Source organism: Lemur catta, chromosome 15, assembly GCF_020740605.2.
Source record: "Lemur catta isolate mLemCat1 chromosome 15, mLemCat1.pri, whole genome shotgun sequence".
In the NCBI taxonomy this organism is placed as follows: Eukaryota; Metazoa; Chordata; class Mammalia; order Primates; family Lemuridae; genus Lemur; species Lemur catta.
This window is the reverse complement of record NC_059142.1, coordinates 47,095,823-47,116,914: the sequence shown is the minus strand read 5'-3', so window position 1 is coordinate 47,116,914 and position 21,092 is coordinate 47,095,823. Positions and strand designations below refer to the sequence as shown.

Below are 21,092 nucleotides of genomic sequence, written 5' to 3'. Positions count from 1 at the left end.
AACTGCATGAAACAAAAATGTATGCCAATTTCAGTATGTCAATGATCAAGGTTTTAAATATTTGGAAGAAAAACAAGATTGCTGATTTGTTCTGTATTAATGACATTCTGGTACTTCTAGATTTGCAATAAATTTATGGCTTTTTTATTTAAAGAGACTGGTTTTTTTTCTGCTGTCAGGTTTTTAAAATTGATTCTTGTTGGATCATTCATTGTTGGATCCAGTTAAAGTTTAAAGAAACCCAAGGAAGATTCATTTCAAATAAATATTAATATTTTTTAAAATTTTTCTATAAAATCTTTTTGCTCTACTAAAGACACATAGTTTCCCAAGAAGTGTCTTGTTGAATTTAATTTTTTTTTTTTTTGGTCATTGAAAACAGGACAATTTTACTTTATATTGAATCTTTCATACAAATTATTTTAAAGCACCTTACAAAAAAACTAAATAATTCAAGGGAAGTATTAAATAATGGAAAACAAGAGAGGGAAATAAAAATTAACAGTATAAGCAAATGAAGAAGCATATTTTCAGCTAAGAATTGAAATTAGAATGAAAGCAGTGATTAAACTTAATTATTTCTTAATGAAAAATACATGAGTGAAATGATATTACGGCAGCCAGAGTAAGCCTATCAAAAGTAATAAGGGCAAATAATTAAGACTATCTATACTCAATTACAAACTAATTCTAACCTTGTTTGAGTAAACAGCACAGACTCTCAGACATGCCAGGGGTTGGCAAACCTTTTCTGTAAATGTTTAGGTCCAGATAGTAAATATTTAAGGCTTTCTGGGTCACAAGATCTGTCTTACTCAACTCTGCCATTGCAGGTCAAAAACAGCCATACACAATATATAAATGAATGACAGCCAGGCAAGGTGGCTCCCACCTGTAATCCCAGCACTTCAGGAGGCTGAGGTGGGAGGATTGTTTGAGGCCAGGAGTTGGAGACCAGCCTGGGCAACATAGCAAGACCTCATCTCTACAAAAAATTATAAAAAGTAGCCAGGCATAGTAGTTCGTGCCTGTAATCCTAGCTGCTTGGGAGGCTGAGGCAGGAGGGTCACCTGAGCCCAGGAGTTACAGCTACAGTGAGCTATGATTGCACCACTGCAGTCTAAGCCTGGGTAACAGAGCAAGATTCTGTCTTTAAATATATGTATATATGAATGAGCATGGCTGTATTTTAATGAAATTTTATCTGTGGATACTGAAATGTGAATTTCATAAAATTTTCACACATGAAATGTTATTTTGATTTTTTTCAATCACATGAAAATGTAAAAATCACTATTAGCTTGAAGACTGTGAACAAAAAATAGGCAGTGGACTGCATTTGGCCTGTGAACCAGTTTCCAGCCCCTGCCCCACGCATCCCTAGCATTGGAACAGACAGAAACTACCAGCCAACTCTAACAGTCCTGCCTAACAGGAAAGGATCGTTGTGGTCCAAGTAATTCTTGAATCATAGGTGGCCCAAAATAGGAAAGATCAAACAGATGATAACACATTTATTAATTATCAGTTTTCATTTCCCCTGATTAAAGAGATTCTGCTTTAAACTGGTTTCAGCATAAATGTAGACTGTTTCCCTCCCCCAAAATAAAATGATGGCAGTTGTAAAAACGAGTTAAGATCATGTACCCTTTAAAGCCAAATGTATCCATAACTGATACAGTGTTTCCAACGTTTTAACAACAAAGTTATCAATTTTATACTCCAATGACATGTAATGTTAACTTTTGTGCATTTATTTGCTTTGCCTTTAGCTTAATACCTGGTGATAAAATAGAAAATGGATTCCAAGTCAGGGTTCCCATGGCCCAGATTCTAGTCACCTGCAGGTACTTGTTACATTTAGGTTTCCATACTCCAATCCAAATATTCTAAATCATCATGATCCTCACTTTAAAAGTTCCCACACATGGGGCTCACCAATAGGGATCTGGAGTTGAGAAGCCGTTGCCTTTACAATTTTAAATGATTATGAAAATTACTTAAAACGACCAATTTAAAGACAATTCAGACATGTTGCACCCTAAAAGATCACTCCTATAAGTATATATTGCTTTGAGAAAAGAGAAACTGTCCTTATTTTCAGATGTGTCTTTAATACACCATGAATGTCCTAGGACAGAGCAACTGTATCCAACAGGTTGGCCCGGCACCGTTGCATAAGCAAGGAAACTAGGTCCCCCTAGTGTTCAGTCTTTATAACGACTCTGAAGGTGCAGAACAAAAGTGGTAAGAGAACTTGCAACGTCGCTTTTCACGGAAAAACTCTCACACCCAAATCAAAATGACTTCAGTGACTATCAGTTTCCTGGAGGGGAAATTAGACAACAAACCTGATATCCCAGAATGCTTCAACAAAGATTATTGAGAGAAAATGCAAATTGTGGCCATGTATAATGTACCATTTATATGCCTTTCCAACTATTCAAGAAAACAACAAGCACACTGGCAATTTACTACTCAAGAATTCAACAAAGTCAGGAGGGGTGGCTCACACCTGTAATCCCAGCACTTTGGGAGGCCAAGGCAGGAAGATTGCTTGAGGCCTGGAGTTTGTGACCAGCCTGGGCAACATAGAGAGACTCTGTCTCTACAAAACATAAAAAAAATTAGCTGGGCGTGGTGGCACATGCCTGTAGTCCCAGCTACTTGGGAGGCTGAGGTGGGGGGTTCACTTGAGTCCAGGAGTTTGAGGCTGCAGTGAGCTATGATAGTGCCACTGCACTCCAGCCTGGGTGACAGAGCGGAGACCCTGTCTCTAAAAAAAAATTAAAAAAAAAAAAGAATTCAATCAAAACTTTAAGTACCTTCTCTGCACTGACCCCTCCCATTCTCAGCCCCGACTTTGTCCCTGAGCTCCAGACTTATACATGCCTGCATGGCAGCACATGGATGTAAAGTAGACATCTCCAGCTTAAAATGTCCTCAGAACGACTCTGGGTCCTCCTCAAACCCACTCCTCCCCAAATCCAATCAGCTCTACTTTCTAAATATATCCAGAAGCTGACTGCTTTTGCCAACTGCACCAGGACCCTTGATCCAAGCCAGTATCATCTCAGCTGGATTACTGCAATAATCTTCTAGCTGCTTTGCCAGCTTCCACCCTTGCTATACACCACCCCCACCTTAATTTTCCACACAGCAGCCACCATAATCCTTTGAAAGCAAAGTCAGATATAAATCCTTAGCAATGGGCCCTGTGTGAACTGCCCGATGCTACTGCTTTTCCCCTTGCTCCTGCCACTCTAGCCTCATCAGCTTTCTTACTGTTCCTGGAACTGTTCTTATTGATCCAAGTCTCAGCATTTGTGGTTGCCTTTGCCTGGTACACCCGTCCCTTAGTTGTGTACATGATGTGACCCTTCATTTTGGTCACCTCCAAATGTCACGTCCCTAAGGAGGCATTCCTGACTATCCTATCCAAATCAGTACTTGTTTCTATCCCTTTACTCTGACATGCTGTTATAAAAGCATCCGTTTTTTTCCACTAGTGTATTAGGGTAGCAATTTTTTGTTCACTGCTATATCCCCAAGGCTTTGAGCAGGGCCTGGCACCTAGTAGCTGGTACTCCATAAATATTCTTGGAAAAAAATATATATGAATGAATGAATGAGTTCTTTGTATTTCATTGGCTTTTTTTCTCCCCTTTAATTACACAAGAGAAAACAAATGGTATCTATTTACGATTACAGCTCAAGGGAGTCTGATGCCACTGTGAAGCAGCTGGATGGCCACAGGACCCTGAAAGCACGTACTCAAAACCTACTGGTCCAGCATTTGAGGGTCTCAAAGTGCCCAGCAGTAGTGTCCTACTGGGGAGGGTCAGCTGTGAGGAAGAAAAAAATGATCCATGAACAGAGACTAAAACAAAACAGTAGGGGAAAAAATTAGCACTAGGGTAAGTATGCAAATGGAGGGCTGTGAGTCTTAACATATTGCCAAATCGATTTTGCTTTAACTTAACCTATTTTTCAGTACACATTTTTTTTTCAGGATGCTTTTTTTTTTTTTTTTTTTAATACCTCAACTGGGCCGGGCGCGGTGGCTCACGCCTGTAATCCTAGCCCTCCGGGAGGCCGAGGCGGGTGGATCGCTCCAGGTCAGGAGTTCGAGACCAGCCTGAGCGAGACCCCGTCTCTACTAAAAATAGAAATAAAAATTATCTGGACAACTAAAAATATATATAGAAAAAATTAGCCGGGCATGGTGGCTCATGCCTGTAGTCCCAGCTACTCGGGAGGCTGAGGCAGTAGGATCGCTTGAGCCCAGGAGTTTGAGGTTGCTGTGAGCTAGGCTGACGCCACGGCACTCACTCTAGCCCGGGCAACAAAGTGAGACTCTGTCTCAAAAAAAAAAAAAAAAAAAAATACCTCAACTGGCAGCAAGTGCTTTTCTGGATACTCCATCTCTCTTTTTTCGGTGCTAAGGCAGAAGTACATAGACTGATTTCTCTGACTTTGAGCAACCCCAGATGGCTCCACTTGAACAGAAAAGAAATTGAAAGGAAGCTTAATCTTATAACCCCTTCTATAAACAATCTGAAAAAATTGGTTCGGCTTCTGACAGGCAGTATTTTACTTCTATGAGGTCACGTGGCACAGCGCAAACAATACAGAACTCAGAATTAGGAAGACGTGGGATCTGGTCCCATTTTTGCCATTGGCTTAAACACACAAGTTTACTCAGCTACTGCAGGCTTGTTTCCTCATTCATGAAATGGACTAAACAATCTCCACATTATTAACACCTTACAACTCTGCTTTCCAAAAATGAAAATGCATTTATTAATATAAGGCAATATTGGGCCCTTGGCAATGAGAGAGGAAGGTAAAAATCTGCAACAGAGAATAATAGCAAGATCAAAACCCGACAAATATCACACGTTCTCACTCATATTTGGGAGCTGAAAAGGTTGGTCTCTTACAGGTAGGGAGTAGAATGCTAGACACCAGAGACCAGGAAGGTGGGAGCGGGGTATGACGAGAGGTTGGTTAATGGGTACAGACATACAGTTAGATAGAAGGTATAAGTTCCAATGTTCAACAGCAGGGTAGGGGGACTATAGTTAACAACAGTGTATTGTATATTTCAAAGTACCTGGAAGAAAAGACTTGAATTGTCCCCAACACACAGAAATGATAAATACTCAATGTGATGGATACGCCACATATGCTGACTTGATCATTATACATCGTATGCATGTAACAAAATATTACATGTACCCCACAAATGTGTCAATAAAAAATCACACGTATCCCGCAAATATGTGTCAAAAAAAAACTTAAAAAGAGGGGGGGAAAGCTGAATACTAAATCCAGAGGCCCTTGTAGTGTCCACACTCTTTCAGCTTGACTATCAACACTTCAGTACTGGCAGAAGATCTGTATGACCTTTTCCTTAAACAAGCCTTTCTCTCCTACGAACTCGATTTCATGGGCGCATTTTCCCAGGTGGACTGGAGATTGCTACTAATCTAGAGCTGCACTGTCCAATGCAGTAGCCACAAGCCACATGGGGCTGGTAAGCACTTTAAACGAGGCCAGTTGGAATTGAGATGTGCTGTAAGTGCAAAATATACACGGAAATTTGAAGATTTCGTATGAAAAAATGTAAAATATCTCAATATTTATATTGATTACATGTTGGAATAATAATAGTTTGGATGCACTGGATTAGATAAAATAGATGATTGAAATTCATGCCACCTGCTTCTTTTTGCATTTGCTAATGTGGCTACTAGAAAAATTAAAACTTAACCTGTGTGGCTTGTATTATATTTCTACTGGACGGTGCTACTCCAGATACCAGAATCCAGAGAGTGATTAAGACTCAAACTCTGCGGTGAAGCACTTTTTCCAGTGCTCCCCCAGGGAACTGATTCCACTCACTGCTCTGCTGCGGCGCCGTCCGGATTTTCCAGGGCCCAGAGTGCGGCGCACGTGGGCCTCCCGCCGGGCGGGCCTGCTCCGGAGGCTGCGGCGGAGGAGGTCCCCGGGCGGCCCGGCCGGCGTGCGGAGCCCGCCAGGGGAAGTCCCCGGGCGCGGAAGCAGGTGGCGCGCGGCCGCTCGCAGCTGCTGGGCCCGCGGCGCCCACACCCGCCTGGGCGCGGCCGGAGGGCGACGCGCTTCCTGCTCGGGAAGGGCCCGGGCGGGGCCGGCCTTAGCGGTCCCGCCGCTGCCTGCTTCGATTTTAGCGCGCCTGCCCCGAAGAGGGCTTGACATGTAAATTATTCAGCTCAGGGGAATTTACGTTTCACAAAGCAAGCTGGACAAGTACTGGCCTGATCCTTGCCAAATGCTTCTGTTTAACCCACACCATGAAGAGTCTGTCTGTCCCGGCGCGGCGGCTCGCGCCTGTAATCCCAGCACCCAGGGAGGCCTAGGCGGGAGGATCCCTCGAGCCCTGGATTCCAGACCAGCCTGAGCAAGCGAGACCCCATTTCTACAAAAAATAGGAAAATTAGCTGAACGTGGTGTCCCAGATACTCGGTAGGCTGGGGCAGGAGCATTGCCTGAGCCCAGGAGTTCCAGGATGCAGTGAGCTGTGATTGTACACTCCTGCCTGGCTGACAGAGCCGGACCCTGTCTAAACACTCTAAATAATGAGAAAATCAAATTCTGTGCACTGGGCTGAGCATGGTGGCTCACACCTGTAATCCCAGCACTTTGGGAGGCCAAGGCGAGAGACTTGAGCCCAGGAGTTGAAGACCAGCCTGAGCAACACAGCCAGACCCGTCTCTACATAAACATATATATGCATTTTTTAAAGTCTGTGAACTGAAATGTCAACATTTATTCCTTCTCTTGACTGGAGAGATACTAATTCTGTCAGCACCAAGGAACAGGATCTATGACATAAATGAACAGCATTCCAAATTCACTTATTTCAAAGATAGTATGAAATATTTTGACAGTGGAAAATTATTCTATTAGTTCAGTATCTTTCATTCAGCATTTGTAGAGCAAAATCTACTTGTATTTTGTTAGTGAAAATCATTTTTTAAAACTACAAAGATTTAACCATAATACATAAAACTTAGTTGCGGTAAACATTTTTAAATTTAACTCTAAGAAATTCTATGAAAGTATAATACAACACAGTAATTTGTTATACACAGCACTTAAGTGATGATTGCTGAATAAATGCTGGTTATGCAAAATTTTGTTTGGTCCAATTTTTAACAAGAGTGAATGATTTGTTTCCTTAATAGATTTTTTTTTCTGGTCTCACAGTGACAATAGGCACAAATGGACTTTGTATCCTGTCCAAATAACTGTAATCCCCAATTTATGCACCTAGACAAATCTGGGTTCAAAAGGGTTTGTGACTAACCCTGACCTACAGGACTAAAACTGTGCTTACCTTGTAGGAAAATGTAATAGAATGGATAATAATTTAAAGTACATTATTCAAGGAGGAAATAAAACCCCTCAGAGAATCCATAAAATTCCATGCTCCATCAAGTTTTCTTTTCAGTACTAGAATGACCAAGTATTCTCTCTCCAATTAATTTTAATAGCAAACCACCCTTTTCTAAAATGAATCATTAATCAAGTAGGAAAGTAAATCCAAGGGAAACCACTGATTCAGTTATAAAATGTACCTTAAATCATACTGCATAAATCATAACAACGAAAGAATCTAAGTTTCAAAATACAAAAAAAAAAAATATGTATATATATGTATATCCTTAAGTCTTACCCTCCAGGTAAGATGAGAAAGTGGGAAATGCTGTCTGCTCACTGGCATTCAGTAAAATGATGCACTGTAATTTGTAGATTTGGGGACACATTGATCTAGCAGAGGTGGCTTGTCAAGCCTGAGGTTTTCAACCTGCTTACCATCAGGATGATGGGGCTGATGCCCACAGCCTGCAGGCCACCACCATGGCATTCCTGGCACCCTGACAGACCCGCCCACTCTCCCTAACTCAAGTACACACTTCACAATACAAAAAAGTGACAAAGACATTATTATACAAATAAACCTGAAACCTGCTCTAAATATACAGAAGTGCAACACTCACAACAAGTACCATTACAAAGTATGTGTAAGACCCCTCACAAATGACTAAATGTTGTAGTTGAGAAATGCAATGGAACTCCCACCATCAAAGGTTGCTGTGGTGTAAGTACCGCTGTTATTTACACTTGTAAATATTCCTCAGAGGAGGTCACATTTTAAGCTGCTAAAAACTTACATGAACTGTTGCTTCTTTCAGGGGTAAGCTGATAACCAGCAAAGAAAAAATAAGAGGTGAGTCACCCCAGAGAGCAGGGAAAGCTCACAGAAGAGGAGGAGGGATGTGGATGGAGATCAGAGCCCATGAGAGTTCACAAATGTGACGTGGCTGGGCCTAACAGAGAGGGAGCATCTCTTTTAAAAACAAATTCACCCCCTGGGAATTATGTTGGTTGGTCCCTTAGGACATATCTGGTTATATTTATTTATTTACTTACTAGTTACTGCTAGTCCTAGCTTTCTTGTGAGACATAAATTATATCGGAAGAACAGAAATTCTTGTGAGACATAAATTATATCGGAAGAACAGAAATAATGTGCTCACTGCCACAGACCAGGCCAGTAAGATGGAAGATAGTTTATAGAATTTTTTTCAAATGAGTCTCATTTCAATTCAGGTGCTTTAAAGAAGGTTCTGTTCTGTTACTTTGACACAGCACAGAATCTGTATATAGTTTATTCCAATGAAGTACTCCACCCAAATGAAAGCATAATGTGCAAGTATTTATTTTAATTACTCCTATTCGAAGGTCCTTATTTTTGGAGAACAGCAAGGCATTTCATTATCCACTCTTTCCATTCCTTAAAGGCTTCAACAGGTTTTGGTAAATTCCCCTTATCCTTACGACTATGTTTTGCAGTTACTCCAGGCATGTCAGCAGATTCATCATCGATCCATCTCACTAGTGCCTTGAAAAACAGAAAAGATTCATATTTTAACAAATGACAGTAAAAAAATTTTAAGCAAGGGAAAAAAACTGGCTTCTAGATCAGTTTCTGTAAATCTGTGATTTATATTGTCCCATAAAGATGCTGCATTCGATAAAGAGGTTATGAATATGAAACAGCATGTACCAAATATACATAAACTTTAATTACAAATTATGGTCAAAAGTATGCAGAGAAAAAAAGATGATAAAGAAGTACACTAATTCTTACACTTTTTTTAGGGTGGTAGGATAATTATTTTCTTCTCTCAACCTGTTAAATATTCCACAAGGCCTTACACTGCACTTTTAATTTGATGTGTATGTGTATACATGGAAGTGTACACGTAGGCACAGTAGACATATGTGTATGAAGATACATGTGTAGACATTTATGTGCAGCCACTGAACAGTCATACCCACCAGAAGCCACGTGCTTGCATACTGATGTGTTTGTGGGCATGTGTGGGCACACACACACATACCGAGATTAGGTAGTTTCCTTATCACTTCTTAAAGAAAATCATCCTTTCCTTCTAATGAACATCATACATCATACTTCTGTCTCATATTTGGAAAGATAAATCACATCCACATATTTATAGGGTTTTACAAAATGAACTTTGCCACACGTATCAATATTTATTCTGTTCTGCAAAGTCAAGCTCTCTTGCCCTAAATGGCTAAGAAATAGAGAAACTTCTACTGTTTCTCATTATACTGTTAGTATAAATCACTCAAGAGCAAGTTGAAGTTTTTAAGAAGGGTATTTCTTTGCATGCTTTTTTTTTAAACCACAGCTTCCTGCTTATCTTTACACTAATTTCCTTTGATAAATTATAGTTCTAGAGAAGGACCTAATAGAAGATGTCAGTTTGCTACTTAGGTAACCACTTCCCTCCCTTTTAGCACCCCCCTCCCATTTACTTTATATCTTTCTACAATGCTGAAGCCAATAGCACATTGTAACTTTCGTAAGCAGATAGGGCACAGGTTTAGAGGGCGCCGGTCAGCTTCTTCCAAGTGGTTGGAGCCTTGCATTAGGCATGTGAGCCACTGGCAGTGTCGCAGTCCAAATATGTGTCCAATCTCATGGGTTAAAGTCTGCAAGACAGTCACATTGAGGTGTTATAGCACCACCATCATCATCACCATCAAGTTACACATCTCTTCTTTTTCTTGCTTTTCCAAGAGACAATTTTACAGAAATCAACTCCCTTACCATTATCACCAAAACTTCACTCTGCCCAGACCTTCAAAGACTTAATAATCCACATCATCTTCCCAAATGTCTTACTGCCTTCCTTACTATACTTAAATATTTCCCTTGGACCAGAGTTTCTGAAGCTCAACACCACTGACATGTTGCACAAGACAATTCTGTGTTGTTGGGGGACTGTCCTGTACACATTGCAGTCTTGTGCACTAGATGCCAGTAGAACTCCCTTCCCAGTTGTAACAATCAAACATGTCTCCAGACATTGCCAAATGTCCCATAAATGGCAAAATCACCCCTGGTTGAGAATTCTTGCTCTAGACTAGGGTATTTGTTATAATTTAGATTCTGTAACTTCTTCCTCTAGAGATGCTGATTCAGTAGGTCTGGGAGGAGGGGTGCTTAATCTGCATGTCGGGGAGCACATCAGGTGATGCTGAGGCAGGGGGCCCATGGAACACACTTTGAAATCGTAATTCTAAGAAGTGTAGTTCTCAAACCCCAACAAATAGTACTGGTGGAAGCAGAACTACTCTAGCTGAAGGAAAAGCCTATGTCTCTGGCTACAGAGAAAGGGGAAAAGGGGGAGATGGGATTTCCAAAGAGCAGGGGAGGGGGGAGATGTCAGGAACTGTCAGCAGAACTGTAGTCCAGGGTAGGCTGGCACCCAAAAAAGGAAGGCCCGTTATCCTTGAGAGGCCGGAGAGCTGGGGTTCTCCAAAAACCTCAGGAAGGCAGATTTACTTGACGACTACAGCAGCTTGAAAGAAGTTACCTATTCATACCAAAATCCAGGAATCAAACTAATGGTGAAGGCATGGGTACAGGCAAAGCTGCGTGTAACTAGCAGGACAAAAAACTGGCACCAATATTATAAATTTCAATGTGAAGGTATCCATTTAAATTTTGTTTTTATGGATAATTTCAGTCAAGTACTAGCCACCAAAATTATACAAATGCTACAAACTCAGTACCTTAAGGACTGACAATATACAATTTAGGGAATTAAGATCGCTTTTTTTAAAAAATGGCCCTTTAGGATTTTTTAAGCAACTCACCTTACAGGATCGAAGCAGCAAAACACTAGTTATTTCAGGAATGTAATAGTTATCAAAAATTGAATAGTCACTTGAAGATGTTTTCTGGAGCTTCTTCAGTTTGCCTTCGTAGTGCAAACTATAAAAATCACTGCCATACCTGGCAAAGCTGAATATCCCCACACCTACAAAAAGAGGATCAGCAACAACAGAATGAGAGTAAGATTCCTAAAGGAAAGACCAAAAAAGGGCCTGCCGGAACATCTGGTCAGTGAGTACACATCTGCATTACTGTGTTCACACTGTCTAACACACTTAAGGTTCACAACACAACGGACTTTTGCCCCCGATTTCACTATCAAAACCATCTGCTGCTTCTACCCAATTTGCCTTGCCCTGTAAAACTCAACAGATTTGAGGTCAAATTCTTGAGAAACTGGAAGTTTCAGAGAGTTCTTCCCCACAAAAGAGGTCTTCCTTTCAAAGAATCAAGTACTCAATCAACTACTCCAAAAGGAGCCAGGAGAAATAATCACATGAACAACAGGCAGCCACGAGCTCACTCTTTAAGAACAGAATTAAAACAGCTGTTGCACGTCCCCTGGGACGGGCTGCTGGCCTTTCCTCATGTCGTGCTACTGAGGGCAACTGCCCTGCCCACTGCCCCAACGTCCTGCAGACCATGTTTTGGACCATGCCTTTAGACAGAATAACTTCCTCCCCTCCCCTGCCCCCCTTTCTTAAGAATAGCACAGCTCTATTATGTGGCTAGTGTCGGGTGACCAGAATAAACACTCTTGAAGCTGACTTCCTGTGTTACACTTAGAGTTGTATCAACCATTTCTGCATGCATGGAGCACACAGTTTGATGCACAAGTCACTCTATAGGGATTGCTTTATAACTTGGCTTGTTTAAATTATCACTTTTATTTATGCCTCCCTTTCAGTTGTTAAAGTAATAATACATTTTTTGTAAGGAAAAAGACTTATAGTAGATTTGCCCAATACAACTTGATTCAAAAAGAATGTTCCTCGCCCTACCCTCAAAAAATGTAGACTGGTATTTGAAATTTAGGGAAAGACAGAATTCTGGAAGTTAAAAATTAAATCTATTAATGTATCACAAGTGATCCCCCTCTGGCCAATCACGTATGGGCATATTTCACTACAATAATACCTATAAATAGAAGATTATTTTCTTTAGTAATAAATCTTTCTCAATTAAAAAATGTCAATTTTTGCAAACTTGGAGAAAACAAGATCACTTATGGTAAGATATTGTCTTATTGCATGGCAGATCAATCCTTCTTTACTCTGTATGTCTTTTCTTTTGTCATGTAATATTTCTTACTAAAAAAGGATTAAAGTAGAAACAGTATGGGGAAATGTTTCCTGACCTCCTTAAATGCACAAATTAGCTAGCAATATCTGAGACGAATAAACAAATTGGTTTAAATTATGTTTAGTGTTTTCCTCTCTACTGGGTTAATTAATAAAGGGGGGACGTCTGATAAAAAGCTAGCAGTCACCCAAATCTCTAAAAAAGTGGTAGGGTCATCAGAATGGAGGAATGGGGGTGACCAAAGGAAACCTTACGTAAATGGAAAATTGAGGAAGAAGGAGTAGATAGGAAGAGGCTCTATAACCCCACAGTCCTCACCTCTAGTAGGAAGAACATTTGCCAGAAAAGTCCCAACTGGCACACAAATCCTGAAGCTAATAATGTAACATCTAGACAGACCACAAACTCTCAGTACAGTCCCTGGTACTTACTCCTCAGCCCCAGAACACCAATGAGCCACTCCCCTTAGTTCACTGGCCTTTTCCCTTTCAAGTCTGTCTTAGACCCTAAGGGATAAGGTTAGAGAAGTAAGAGCAAAAATGGAGGGGTAGGGAGAAGAGAAGTAGAGAGATGGAAAAAAGAAGAAAAAAAATAGGTAAAAACATGGCCTCTTTCCAGATCCTATCCCAATAATACCATGCAGAGTTCTAAATGAATCAATGTTTATCATATCTCAAATCAAAGATTGAAGTCGACTTTTTAAAATCAAAAACAAAAGACAAGTGTCATAAGACATAGGATAAGAAAGAAGCATATACTTATTTAAATCAGTCTGTGGTTATTCCACCTATGCAAGATTGCTATGAAAAGTCAAGAGTTGAAAAACAATTATGTTGATAGTTCAAACTGTATCTTTGTTTAATTCACTTTGCTACTGAATCACTGACATTTCCCAGCTGTTGTGCTGAATGCTTATGTATATGTGCCAGGCATATATACACACTTTTTACGTATAGGCACTTTTGTGTAAATTATCTCAAAACGACTCTGTGAAATAGGTATTATTACCTTCAAGGTCATGTAGGTAGTGAATGGCCAACTGGGGAGGAAACCACATCATCAGAATCTACCAACAGCACACTTCGCACTACGGCATGACACATCACTGAAAATACTATACAGTTTTAAGTATCAAAATTATTATTGGATAGAATTTTTTCCCTCTTTTAACATCTTCAAACATTCTCAAGATGAGGAATTGTCTAAGAACAATGTCAAAAAGGAATACCATCTGTCAAAGAGGCCTGTCCAAAGACAAAATTCCAGGAGTCTCTTGGGTAAAGATCAATCATTGTTATACCCACAACACAGAAGGCATCTTCAGGTTTCTTCTTTTTTAAGTACTTCAAGATGTCCCCTATTTAGGAAAAAGAAATGTAGGTATGTGTATATATTATACACATATACTACCTTTACTCAACTCAAATTGTAAAGGTGTTTAATTCACCTGCATGAATTTGTAGGTTTTGTGTGTTATCATTGACTCTAAAGGAACACCTTGTTGCAGAAACAGGAACTGGTTCTAGGAGTTTTACTGTCAAGCCATAGAAAAAAGCTTCACAGTAGCCCTTAAGCCATTTAATATATTCTTCACTGATAATTCTGGTGTTTCCTAAAGATCCTGTAATATGGAAGAAAATTTAAAGACACAATTTAAGGTGATTAAAATATTCAGTCTTTACCTCAGTCTATAAATTAGAAATTTGAAATTAGAAACAAAACCAACTCTAATTTTTCAATATACTTTTTTCATTCATTGACATCAATATGAATTAAAAAGAAACAACATGCTCTCTTTTAAGTCGGTTTGGCTACAAAACTTCTACCATTGCAATGAATATCAAAAATGATCACAAAAACTGCCCACCTGAATCAGACCAACAGCCCAAACTATCCCTGACAACAAGGATACCATTGCAAAACCAAACCCAAACCAGCATATTAGCAATATATACCGATGGACTGTATGTAAATACTGCGCTTCTCTGGAGAGGGTGTCTTTCTGTAAGGATCACTGAAAAACTGTTCAAAGTCTTGGGGAGCCTCGGGATGAGAGATGATCCAATCTGATTGTGAATGCAAGGTAATGGGTCCAAAGAGACCACTGGTTGGCTGGAAGGCTTCGTTCATTAAATGCTGTTCCCCAACATCTAATTTTTCATACTGTGACATAAGCACCGGGTTCTTTGAGATGAGAGCTGTTTTTAGTGTTTGTTCAGAGTGCCGTATCGTTTGCATCTACCAACAAAACACAAGTAGTCAAATATAAAATGCATATCCATATTGGGGACTTTACCTATCCTCCATATACATTTCTGATTTCTCCGTAGAATGGAATAACTGATACCACATGCCTTAGAATGGTCAACCTTAGAGTGGGTTCCTGTTTCAAATCAATTTTGGGGGGAGGGTATCAAAGAAATTGAAAAGAAAATCATGAAATCCATTCCTCCATCTCATATGGAATATACTCCCATTATCAAAACTAGTGGTGACCATAAGAGCATGACCCGATATCCAATTTCCTTCTGTCACTTGGGTACTAATAACAATATTATGAATTAATGCATTAGAGCCACATGAAAAACACTCATCCTTTCCAGTGTGACTCAAAAATCTTCAATATCAAACAAAAACAGAACTAACCTAAGTCCTGCCATTTCTGTAATTTAACTGCAGGCTGACAAGATATATTATCTCAGGCACTGAAGTTTACCACCTCAAAGTCATGTCACACTAGGGAAGACATCAAATGACTAATCAAAAGCCAGACTCACAATGACAGATCTCTTCCATTCACATTGTGTTCCTATGCAGAGCTTTCATCCTTCCATTTGAATGGGTCAAAAAGATGTTCCACCACGAGGCTTTCTGAATTACAAAGGGAAAAAATTGAATATCTGTCTGGATCATCTGTCATATTTTCTAATTATCTAGATTTTTCCAGTTTAATGATAGACATTTGATGGGAAAACTTAAGCTAATGACTGTTCTGATTGAACCTCTGAATTCTGGGGGTCAAGAGGGTGGCAGAAATTCCAGATCAAAGGTTTCTATAGTGAGAGTTCTGATATGAGCGTAGGATTATCCTCACTATTATACAACCGGGCTGAAATTTGACTTCTCCTACAGGACAAAATACAAAGATGTATCCTCCTGAATTCCACCTACCTTTATTAAAAAGGAAGGCTCCCATTGAAGTGTTTACCTTACAAGGAGGGGCATGTCTGGGCCTGGCTGGAAAAATGTTGCGGAGGGTGCCTTCACCCTAATACAAAAAAGGCAGTGTGAAAAGGACAGGAGTCCTCCTCCAGCCTCCTAGGTCTATACTGGGTTGAGCCGCGAGAGAAGACGGGTACTGGAAGCAGAACTGGGTCACTGCAATGGGTTGGCGCGCTGGGATGCTTTGGTCCTAAAACCAGAACATCTCGGGCAAACCGGGACGAGTGGGTCACTCCAACTGGTTGCCTATAGCAACCCGCATTTGAGGCTCTCCCCAGTGCAGGCGCTACCCAGTCCCCGGGATGGGGGTGGAGTGGGGGCTCCTCCTCCCCCTGCCCCCGCCTCTTCTCCCCGGGGAGCGTCCTGAGAGGCCCGGCCTGGCTCTCCAGAGACACCCGCCCCCGCGGTCCTCGCTGCTTCCGCCGCGGCCGCCCCTCCCACGTCCTCATCCCTCCCCACCGACCACGACCGTCCCCGCCCCTACACTCGGGACGCCCTGCCCAGGCGGCCCGGGCCCTGCCTTGATTGTACCACTGCACCATCTTCGCCCCAGCAGGCCTCGACACCACCCGCCAGGCTCCCGCGGCCACCCCTGCGCGCGTGCGCGCCGCGCCGCCGCGCATGCCCCGTGCGCCCCGCTCCGCCCACGTCACGCCCGCGCCACGCCCCGCAGCGCCGGGAGGCCCGAGCGGGCGCGGTGTTGGAGGTTGAAAGGCGTACGCGGCCCTCGTTTTCCCGAACAGAAGGATGCGAGGGGGCGACGAGGCGCCGAAATCAGTCCCCGCCGTCGCCTTCCTCCCGTCCGCCCTCGCGGGGGCGCCGCGGCCCGCTTCTCCGGGGCCCCAGACGCGCCAGCGCCGCTGGGGTTTGCCCGTTTGTGAGTGTGCTCAGCGGGCCGTGGGTTTGAGGAGCGCCCGCAGCGTGACTAACGTAACCAGCGCGGCCCAAAATAAGGCAGCTTTCGCCGCGGTTGACGCGGAGCCGGGCGCGCGCGCCGCCCGTGCCGTCACCGCCGGACTTTCCCTCCTTGATGTGGTTAGGCCGGGCCCAGCCCGCGCGCAGGTGCGGCGCCCGCGCGGTGTCGCTGACGCCGGCGAGGCCACGTGCATGTGCCCGAGCGGGGCTGTGAGGCAGGAAGGCGGCAGCTCTGCGGCTTAGGACAGGCTGGCCGCCCTCTCTGCATCGCGCGGCTCTCATCTGTAAAAAAAAGTATTTTCTACACTATATTCTGAAGTTTTTTTATCATTCATTTTCTATCCTTTCTTTTGAACATTTATTTTCAAATATTCTATTTTTAATAGCCCAAAGGCCTTTCTTTTTATGATTGTTTATTTTATTTTACAACCTGCTGTGGTCTGAATGTTTGTGTCCCTCGCCTTCAACCATGCGAGGCCACTCACTGCAGGAAGGCGCCGTCTTCTGAATCAGAAAGTGGGTCCTCTCCAGACACCAAAGCTGTCAGCACCAGGATCGTGGACTTCCCAGTCCCTAGAACTGTGAGAAATAAATTTCCCTTGTTTATAAGCCACCCAGTGTATGGTATTTTGTTACAGCATCCTGAACAGACTAAACTACACCCTTTCTCACCTCATGGATAAAATGTCATTTCTTATTTCTCTATAGATATTAACCATACTATAATATTTCTGAAGTTTTGTTCTGCTGCTTCCTCTGTTTGGGTCTTCTTTCATGTTAGAACTTTCCATAAACATCTAGTGATCCTTGGGTATCTGTTAAGATTTCACAAAAAGTTGGTGGAGGATTCTGTGTGCATGAATGTGGCTTATCCACTAGGGTTCTCAGAGCTGATCTGGCAGACAACTAGCTTATTCCCTGAGAGGAGTCTCCCAAGTGTCTGATCATGCAGGTCTCTTCTCTGTGGCCATCCTGTTTTTACTAGGGAATGATCATCTCCTAACTGACAGTGTTTTGGAGGCAGGGGGCAGGAAGGAGAGGAAGGAGCCTGGGGATCCCACTAATGTGTGCATGAATTCTAAACCCTTACCCACCCTATTTTCACCCCTACCCTTACTGTCCACGATGATTCTCAAGTCTCACGACTAACTCATTTTAACATAAGAAGACTAAGTTAAGTGGGTTAAGAGGTTCTCAGTCATTCACCTGCTAGTATGAATTCGCATATGCTCAGTTTGCCTTTCCTGTAGCACTTAGCTGATATCAGCTGCCCTGAGGAAATGGAAGTCTGGCTGGACAGAAAGTGGGAGCAAGTGGGTCATTTGGTGTCATAGACTCCTTCAGCAGGAAAGCAGCCCAGAGGGGGCAGGGCAGATTAGGGGAGGGTGCTACAGTCCAGGGATTAGGGCTCTGGACCTGGATTCCAAGAGGGAGGTGGGAAATAAAAGTAATTCATGCTTAAATTGTGCTCAGAGCCAAGGCACTGTGCAAAGAAGCAGGAGATGACCTGTTTTCTTCCTCTGCACTGCAGAGAACTTGCCTTCCAAGACCCAGAGCTCAGCTACAGCAGGGGCTGAACAGCACAGTGCAAGCAAACCTGAGAACCCAGTCACCCTGGGAAAGACGGGTTTCTAGGGGAAAACACATTCTTTTTTCCAAACAACCAACTTACAAATGATCTTTTGGACCACGTCCTGCATGTGAACTGAGGCTCGATTCGCCTATAATGGTCCAGCTCTTGTTGTGCCAAGGGAGAGAGGCCATTAGCAGAAATGAAAAAAACAAGAAATCTTTTAGTCCATTAGGTTAAAAGAGAATTTTTCATCCTTTATTATTCATGATTTGTGACTTCAGTTACTGTTTCCTGGAAGAAATGTTATGGTTCTACTTCAGCTTCTATTTACCGAGGCAAATAGATGCTTATCAGCAGTCCTGCTACAAATTGCTAAGCAGTCTGTACAGCCTTTGGTGCTGTGGCCTGTTTTGCAATTCTTTGACGTCCTGTCAGGCAAGTTATTTTCTGTGCCTCAAACAGTTTCCAAAACCTATCTCAATCTGATGTGTGTGTACCACTACATATGTGTGTGTATCTATAATCTCTATCTATATATACATATATTGTATGTGAGTACAGTAAACTCAAAGAATTGAGTAAAAGCAGACTTCAGTTTTTACTTTAAGAATGTCACTCCCTAAAAACTAGGAATTAGGGGTCCCAAGGATCTCCCGTAGCATTTCGGAAGACTCAGGTGGGAGCTAAGAAAGTCAGCATGAGGGAAGGAAGAAAATCTTAGGTCAGTAACCTTGGGGACCACTGGAGGATGCCGTGATCCCTCGGCGGGGGCCTTCCCCAGCCACTGCTTCAGGGTGACAGCGTGGTCTCCTGTGCCATAGATCAGTTCAAAATTTTTGGTTTTTCTTTCAGGTTCCCCTTTTTCAGCCTCCAAGGGCGGGGGGTGGAGGGGTAACCTGAATAAGACATAAATGAAAGAGGAAGTGTCTCGGCACTAACCAAACATAAAACAACGACCCACTCAATCGGTGACCTCTATGGAAATACTGAAGATGTCCTCTGTGTCTTTTTAGACTTGCTGGGGGAGGGGACAGCTGCTGCCCAGAAGCACGCAGCCTCCTTTTGGCCAGGTCAGTGCAGGGAGCCCACAGAGACAGGCAGCACCTGCCTGGAGGCAGAAGGAGCACAGCAGCTGGCTTCTGATGGACAGAGACAGGAAGGACCTTCTTGTCCTTGGGGACCCCTCAAAGCTGCTTCTGCACAAGCTGGAAACCATCTTGCTCACAATGTGGAGGTGCCCAAGGTTGTGTTAAACGCAGGTGCCATCTGAGGGGGTTACCTTAGGACCGTGAGCCGTTAACACCGTGTCTCAAATTCACTCTCCCAGGCAGTCAGCAACTCCCCACTGAACACCTGTGGGGTCCCCTGGTGCTAGCTTAGGGACAGGGCTAGCAGGTCCCTGAGAGCCCTACAGCAAGTGATGGAAGCAAGTAGGCACAGAAGGGACTGGAAAGAGAGTGTCACCAGGAGTGCCACTAGTGTGGTTTAAGAACACATACTTCTGATGCAATGTGAAAATTTCTACTTGAGTCAACATAACGAAGGGGAGCAGCAAGACACACTTGTAATAGAAAATCTGGGGAGGATGGAAGAGTCGGCAAAAGAGGAAAATCATGCCTGGTCCTTTTGCCCAGAAATAACCCGTGTGAACTGTGGCTGAACCTTTTGACTTTTTCGTGGTGCACATTTTTCAACATAATTGCAACAATATGGAACCTCCAAAACTACATTCTCATTTTTCAGTCTATTTTTTTGTTATTCCAGAAAGAATACTCAGTGTATGAGGATGTTCATCACAGTGTAGTTTATAAAACTGAAAACCTGAAAATGAATGCTCATCGCTAGTGTTTACAAATAAATTCAATAGTTATAATCTCACCATAATATATAGTCACTCAGATCATCTCACATATTTATTAACATGGAAGGATGTCGCCCAAGATCTTACTGAAATTTTTTTTAAAGTTTCAAAACAGTATATATATATATATATATATGTGTGTGTGTGTGTGTGTATATATTTGTGTGTGTGTGTGTGTGTGTGTGTATATATATATAAAATTTGAGACCATCTATATAAAAATGGCTGTATATACATGTAAAAAAGGACACTTGCCAAAATGTTAATAATGGTTCTCGTTAGAAGGAGGGCTTTCTGCACCATTTACTTTCTTCTTGATAATTTTTAGTATTATTTAAATTTTTTTTGCAATGAGCATTTGCCAGTTTTATATTTTCAAAAATGACTTACTTTGAAAAAAATTATATGAATCTATATTTATTGATATAAAATATATTCATTATGTAGCGAGTGAAAATGAGGATTATAAAACATACATAGCATACCATTTTCATATTCTATATTTTTATATATAATTTACATATTTTAGATTAAAATATAAATACAAAAATATATAAATTTACAAATATACATAAAATATATGTAAGTTTTATACATTTGTATAAAAACAGATTAAAAACTTGTTATCCTATGTAAGTTTGTTTTATGATGAGTCTGTTGTATTTCAAACAATAATGATGTACAGTGGTAAAGTCTGGGCCAAAAAAAAAAACACCCCACGATAATGATATTTTCATTCTGGGAAGAAAAGAGTAATATTTTGGGCTGAGTGTTGGAGGAGTACGGCCTGACCAGTCCAGGGCAGCCCGGGCTGAAGGCATAGCGCGTACGAAAGGCACAAAGCCACAACAAAGCATGGCTGTTTGTTGGCACGAATTGCCCCTGGCATCTGACACCACCAGTACTCTGTCCTTCTGGAAACTCCTCCTGCTTTTCTGGGTCACTGTCCCCTCCAGGCT

General features: G+C 42.0%; 2 protein-coding genes across 12 annotated transcripts in view; both read right to left on the bottom strand.

The window, feature by feature from the left end:
• The window catches only part of ARSG (arylsulfatase G), a 115,996-nt gene extending 109,950 nt beyond the window's left edge, over positions 1–6,046 (bottom strand). For 3 of the 4 annotated variants that reach the window (XR_006739435.1, XR_006739436.1, XM_045569510.1), the window contains exon 1: positions 5,908–6,046. The gene's annotated coding sequence lies outside the window, so the exon portion shown is untranslated. The remainder of the gene's footprint in view (positions 1–5,907) is intronic. The other variant, XM_045569508.1, reaches the window with a different exon arrangement.
• A 2,697-nt stretch (positions 6,047–8,743) lies between these two features.
• On the bottom strand, positions 8,744–16,399 carry AMZ2 (archaelysin family metallopeptidase 2). 8 transcript variants are annotated; one of them, XM_045569499.1, is made up of 9 exons: positions 16,316–16,399; positions 15,734–15,830; positions 15,340–15,433; positions 14,518–14,800; positions 14,010–14,183; positions 13,791–13,919; positions 11,242–11,405; positions 9,895–10,071; positions 8,744–8,950 (listed from the first exon to the last, which is right to left on the bottom strand). In XM_045569499.1, the coding sequence occupies exons 4-9, from the start codon at positions 14,798–14,800 to the stop codon at positions 8,795–8,797; spliced, it is 1,083 nt and encodes a 360-aa protein (XP_045425455.1). In that variant the 5' UTR covers positions 15,340–15,433; positions 15,734–15,830; positions 16,316–16,399; the 3' UTR covers positions 8,744–8,794. The 8 variants fall into 8 exon arrangements, with proteins under 8 accessions (XP_045425455.1, XP_045425458.1, XP_045425456.1 ...); XM_045569502.1 differs by having other exon boundaries at positions 15,771–15,830; XM_045569500.1 differs by having other exon boundaries at positions 16,269–16,353.
• Positions 16,400–21,092: the final 4,693 nt, after the last annotated feature.

Excerpts from the sequence above, each read along its gene's own strand:
- AMZ2 (XM_045569499.1), bottom strand. The coding sequence starts at position 14,800 with ATGCAAACGATACGGCACTCTGAACAAACACTAAAAACAGCTCTCATC. Across the intron at positions 11,406-13,790 it reads ACAGGCCTCTTTGACAGATG|GTGTGGGGATATTCAGCTTT; the intron begins GTATTCCTTTTT and ends CTCTTTTTGTAG. Across the intron at positions 10,072-11,241 it reads TGCTGCTTCGATCCTGTAAG|ACTTTAACCCATGAGATTGG; the intron begins GTGAGTTGCTTA and ends ACTGTCTTGCAG.